This window comes from Nanorana parkeri, unplaced genomic scaffold, assembly GCF_000935625.1.
Source record: "Nanorana parkeri isolate BGI_ZX_2015 unplaced genomic scaffold, ASM93562v1 scaffold1313, whole genome shotgun sequence".
In the NCBI taxonomy this organism is placed as follows: Eukaryota; Metazoa; Chordata; class Amphibia; order Anura; family Dicroglossidae; genus Nanorana; species Nanorana parkeri.
This window is the reverse complement of record NW_017307581.1, coordinates 245,978-252,226: the sequence shown is the minus strand read 5'-3', so window position 1 is coordinate 252,226 and position 6,249 is coordinate 245,978. Positions and strand designations below refer to the sequence as shown.

The window sequence follows — 6,249 nt, the reverse complement described above, 5'->3', positions numbered from 1 at the left end:
AGAAGGTGGTAAGCATTGCCTGAAAGATTTGCATTCACTCTTATAGATATTAGATTGCCTTCAAAGGCCAAGTAAAAATATAGGTCTTGCTCCGAGATATGAGACATTTTTAGATGGTTACTTTCCAACATCTACCAAAAGCTGATTTTTTTTCTTTTTTTATTTCAAAGTCTCATTAAGGATTGTTCATTTAATCATGACAAAAGTAACAGACAATATACTGTATGAAGCTAGGGTGCAATAGACATTATCGACAGTGATATTTCAAAGGCAATGTGAGAACATTATTTAAAGGAAATATGAGGAGATCATGATGTTTGTGCAAAAAGAGAAAGATTCTCTTGTCTGTCTCAGATAAGTAGTGAGAGAAAGAGGGTATGCTGTTCTGCGCTATCATCATGCTGAGAAAGTGAGGAGCAGGTTATTAAAATGTGCAGGGCCTTGGTGTTACTCATATTGGTTATGAGATGATTGCATTGGTCTATCTAACTAATGGCCCAGGGAACCAGGTCAGTCTGATTTTTTCATCTTGGACATAGATTGACTTAGGTCTTAGGTCTTCCATGTCACATAGTATATTCAGCTCTACACCAATCTTGTATAGTGAGGAGGTATGATTGTTTCCAGAGTTTGGGGATCATCATTCTAGCTGCAGTGATCAGATTTATAAGTAAGGATCACTTTTGTGTTCAGTTGGGTTCATGTCAATCAAGTGTAGGAGGAAGTAGGTAGGATTAACCGGAGGCTGTACAGTATGTTAGTTGGTTTAGTGGTGATGGGGAAGAGGGTTTGTCAGAAAGGTCTACTGTTGGGGCAAACCCCCAAAAAAGGTATGTGATAACTTGCCAACAGATTTGGAACATACATTTGGTTGGTGAATTTTTTGTTGTTAGTTGCTCACACGACCAAGACTTCAGTATAAAACAATCAAAAACGGAAATCAACCCAATTGTATTCATGTGTATTTAACTTACAATATATTATTATTATTTGTATTCAGCTTAATTAACTCAAACGGGAAGCATTTTTCTTTTTCATGAAAGAATAAAATGAACCTTATAAAAGGCAAGAGTATCTAAATACTGTGTAATACTGTGTAATATATACAGGTGAAACTCGAATAATTCGAATATCGTGCAAACTTCATTTATTTCACTAATGCAACTTAAAAGGTGATGAGCATCTTTTAAATGTAAAGATTTTTAAAAGATACCTGCCTGTTACAGATACTGTACAATAGTTAGATTTAAGAGGTGGTTCAGGCTGCACTGCACGCCTCAGGCACATACAACTGGAAATAGTAACAAAGTATAAATGATTAATCCGTTAAGATGTAACTGAGAGAGTGACCAGTAATGGTTTGACATTTATCAGCCTTGTTTCCTCCTGTTCAATCTTTGTCAGATAACAGTGTTAAAATTTCCTTTTAATTAGAGATGAGCAAATGTCTTAAAATGTGCTGCACTGAAGATTCACACATACAGTGTCGAAAATAATTATTTGATCCCCTGCAGATTTTGTAAGGTTGCCCACTTGCAAAGAAATGAAAGGTCTATAATTTTTATCATAGGTGTATTTTAAATGATAGAGACAGAATATCAACCAAAAATCCAGAAAAAACACATGATACAAATGTTATAAATTAGGTTACAATTCAGTGAGTAAAATAAGTACTTTGAGCACCTGTGAGCACCGGTATCAGTACGCGGTATCGGCAAGTACGACAGAAAAGTATCAATACTCGTACTCGATACCAAAAAACCTGTATCGGTGTAATACAGGCCTCAAAATTTCCACTCGCCCCCTCGCAATTGGCGAGTGAAAATTGCGGGTATGCTATAAATGTAGAGTACATTTTTCTTAACATTGTTCAAGAACAAAATAGATGAAAATAATAAGACGGGGCTGTAAGGGACAACCAGAAGTAGCTAGGCTATGTGCAAATACAATGTCTATGATATATATATATATATACACATACATTAGGGATGCACCGATACCAGTATTTCGGTACTGAGTACGAGTACCGATATTTTTTTCCCCTGTATCCTGCCGATACCAAATACCGAGTACCGGAAGTCCCATTCACAAAGCCAGGCGGCGTGTAATAACTGAGTGGCTTACCGGCCAATCATGGAAGCCGCGCATGAAGCTGGCTTCCCGGCCAACCAGAAAGCTGGGCGCTGCATCATTAGATGGCGCCCGGCTTCCTGATTGGCCAGCTTTCCAACCAATCAGGAAGCCGGGCAGCGTGTCATCACACGCTGCCCGGTTTCCTGATTGGCCAGGAAGCTGGCCCATGCTCTCTCATCACAAGATATATATATATATATCTCAAATCATACATTAAAACAGGAATGCAAAAATCCCAGTAGCCCCGTAGCCAATGCTCCTTTAAAAATGACAACTGCCTCCTAACTTTTGAGTCTTTCTCTAGTCTAGTCTTTTAATGGAGCTGGAAAAGTATCTGTGCTTGTACTAAGTAGGATACTTGGTATCTGAACATCCTTAAATTCTATAAAAGAAAACCACCCAAATTGCACATATTTTAACAATGTTATTGTGTAATCCTACCTGCTGCAGTTTATATTGAAATTCTCATGGGGGGTTCCACTTCCACTTTCCATTTCTACTCCCTGTGTCTCAGGTGGCATGATCTTCCTGCTTTAGTCACACGATCAGTCCTAGTGTTGTAATAAAAGACGAACAGCTGGGAACAGTAGTGAGCCAAGTACATAATCAGAATATGTCATTTCTGGAAGAGTGTTGTAAACCAACAGAGCACAGAATGCCCATTTACAAGGAAGCCATGTTTAATTATATACTAAACGGTTTATGGTGAGGTGGGCTGAAAGGAACAAAAAATCCCTTCATTGAATCAATGTGAAGCACAGCAGAGCTATATTTTGCCATTGGGCCACCAAGTTCATAACATATATCAAATAATATAGAGATTTTTTTTATTCCAAACTGTATACTGTAAAAGTGCAGTGCATACAAAACAAATGGCTTCTGGGGAACAGGGCTTGGGGATTGACAAGACAATATAACCAGACAGGTTATGGTGAAGTAGGGGGAGGTATACAGCTGGCTCGGTTGCAAGAAGTAAAACCCGTATTTATTTTTGCATTGCGATGAACGTTAGACACGCAGATACTTTCTGCTTTAAAAAGGCTCTACTGTGCTTTGCCAGTTTTAGGTAATTCTCAGCATTCACCGATTTAAATAGATATCTAATTTTGTTTATGCAACATTAGAAAACGTCTTGTGCAGCAATTATATACTGCCTGGCGGGGAAAAAAAGTCACTACCTGGATTTTGCGCGATGTTGTGATCTGGTGTGGCTTCAGTTGGTTAGCCATGTTGTGTCCCCCAAACAATTAGGTCAGCTGCCTACCTGAATATACTGAATGACCAGGTTTTTCCATCAATGGATTTTTTCTTCCCTGATGGCACAGTCATATTATATTGCAAGATAAGAATGTCAGGATTGATTGGGCTTAAATTGTAAAAGAGTGGTCTGGGGAGCATTAAACACATTTTCACACATGGATTAGCCACCACAGTCCAGAGTCCCACTGTGAATGTTTGGGATGTGCTGAAGAAGACTTTACACAGTGGTCCTGACTCTCCCATCATCACTACAAGATCTTGGTGAACAGTTAATGCTACTCTGGATATAAATATGATGTGACATTGCATAAGCTTATCGAAACGATGCAACAGCGAATGTGTGCCGGAATTTAAAGCTAAAGGTTGTCCAACAAAATATTAGAGTGTGTGACTTTTTTTTTGGCCTGACAATGTATATTCTGCATATGTTTTTAGTGGAGTTACCCTTTAAATAAATAAAACCTTGACGTTCTGAAGAAGGGGGCGTGACCCCGGAAACGCGTCAACAACGCCACAATCCAGTGGCACACAGGCTGATTGCAGTCTTGTAACTGCTGTTCCTCTGAAATCATCCATATACGCTGATCTACCATTGTGAGTACCATTGCACTCCTGTTTTTTTGTCTTTTAAAATTAAAAGGATTATCTGCACTAGGTTGGGCGCCCTGCTGTCTCTTTTGTAAATAAAACCTTCACATTAAGGGCTAATTACAGGCATCCGCACAATGGCTAACCCCAGCCTGCTTCAGTATCTGTCTGAAGCAAGTATAACTGAACTTTCTGGCATTTGTTTGAATGTGTATATGAGTGGCATCAAAAAGCTTGGTTCTACTCACATTAAATGCAGACTGAGGTAGGTGAGGTTGGGTGCTGAAGTTCAAAAAATGTTAGCCCCTCCAAAAGTTAAACACAAGTTGATAACAGTTTGTACTGCACTGAACATAAGATTCCAGAAACCCAAAAAATTCAATTGAATATTTTTTTAATTTGTATTATAAATGATTTATGTTGCAGGCTGGAAAGCTATTTCCTATTGGAGAAAGAGCAGCAGGCTGTCTGACTGAGATCTACCCAAGGGTAAGGAATAAAAACACATGAACTGCCACACCTCATTTGTATCACATGATTAAACAATAACTCCCCCTGGTGCACATCCTTCCTACCATATGCAAACTGACACATTTTTAAACTGAGCCTTCCAGAAATAATTAAAGATGGGCTACAAGCAAAATTTTATTTTTATTTATTTTATTTACTTGATTAAAATGGATACTTTACAGTCATTATGGAGCACAATACATACAAATACTAGTGGCAAAGGTTAAAGACTAATACGTTAATTCACTAAAGAGCCGAGGGAACCAGCCGTAGCCTCGACTGCTCCTTCGGCTCGTTTCGGCCACCTCTGCAGTTCGGTTCAGTCCAACCGAAGGGCTGCTGTACGGGCTAATCACAATAGCCCATACAGCAGCCGGAGCCGACCTTTCCCCATGCAAATGACAGCTGTTGTAATGAGAGATCAGCATCCCCAAATGACCTGGGGACGCTGATCTGTTTTTAAACAATAACAACTGGGCATCAGGGCCGGCTCCGCCCAGTTGTTATTCATTGGCGGGGACCTGCTAGAAGACTCTGGCAGGTGCTGGCCAATAGGAAACAGTTGGGCGGAGCTAGCTGTCACTGCTAGCTCTGCCCAATTGTTTTTCTTGTTCTGGCATTTCAAAAACAATAATTTTGAATTTTCTTTAAACTATTTTATTTTTTTAATTTTCCTATTTTCTTACATTTTTAAAATCATTTTTCAACTTTTTTTCTTTCTATTAATTTCACTTATTTTCTATTGTGCTCGGTATCTCGGAGGCACCGAACAGAATAGTCGAGTGGCATCCGGCTATTCACTTACTGCCGCTCGGCCCCTATGAGAATAGGGGTGACCGGCAGCAAGTGAGTTGCCGGAGCCCTCGGCTCAGCCGATCGAACTCCTTCTGCACTCGATGTACAGCTGATGTTCAGCTCCTTCTGCACCCAATGTACACCCGATGTTCAGCCGATGTACAGTTGAAATCAGCCAAGTACAAGGCTGAAGTGAATAGCCGAACAGCGTTCAGCTCACTTCATTTCGGCTGGGTTATTCACTCGGCTGCCTACGCAGCTTTGTGAATAACCCCCTAAGTTTTCCTTTCTTACCATGTTTACATATTTATGGTTTAACATGAAACATGGTCTGTGGGTGTCTCTATTCTATGGAGAACTACAAGTTCCATCAGCCACTGTGCCAGAGGGACTTTTAGTTCTCAATGAAATACAAGTGCTGTGACGTCTATTAATTTGTCCTCCTGTCCCTGTTACGGAATGAAAGGGACAGGGACAGGGAGATAGAGCTTTACTGGCTCCAATGGAAAAAAATAATAAATGCACATTTTTCTTTTATGAAGATGTATGCATTTTTTTTTTTTTTAAGGTGGACTTCCCTGATGTAAAAGATTACATTTCTTAAGGACAGTCAAGTTACTTTCCATTTAAAAAAAAAATAAATCTTTGGCAGGTCAATAATATAAAAGTATATTGCATTTCCTACCAATATGAAACAAGGCAGGATATGACTTTAAATTAATTTAATGTAACAACTGCAAATAGTTTTTTTCTTGTAAATACAATAAAAATGTTTAAATATTTCGGTGACCACTTTAGAATCTGGTGTAGCACAAGAAAAAATTAATGGCCTTCCACACTCTGAAGGCACTACCGATGCAGACATCATCATTTTTAGAGTTGTAGTCTGTAAACAAGTAGTTTACTGGTATAGAGTTTAGAAACATGCCTGCAGCAGTTTTCAGCTCCTCTGCATATTCCTTG

At 39.2% G+C, this 6,249-nt stretch overlaps 1 protein-coding gene across 1 annotated transcript in view; it reads left to right on the top strand.

Moving 5' to 3' along the window:
• EFHB (EF-hand domain family member B) overlaps positions 1-6,249 on the top strand; it is a 34,448-nt gene that overhangs the window by 4,292 nt on the left and 23,907 nt on the right. The window contains exon 2 of the mRNA XM_018569250.1: positions 4,408-4,470. Coding sequence (XP_018424752.1) covers positions 4,408-4,470 — 63 coding nt within the window. The remainder of the gene's footprint in view (positions 1-4,407; positions 4,471-6,249) is intronic.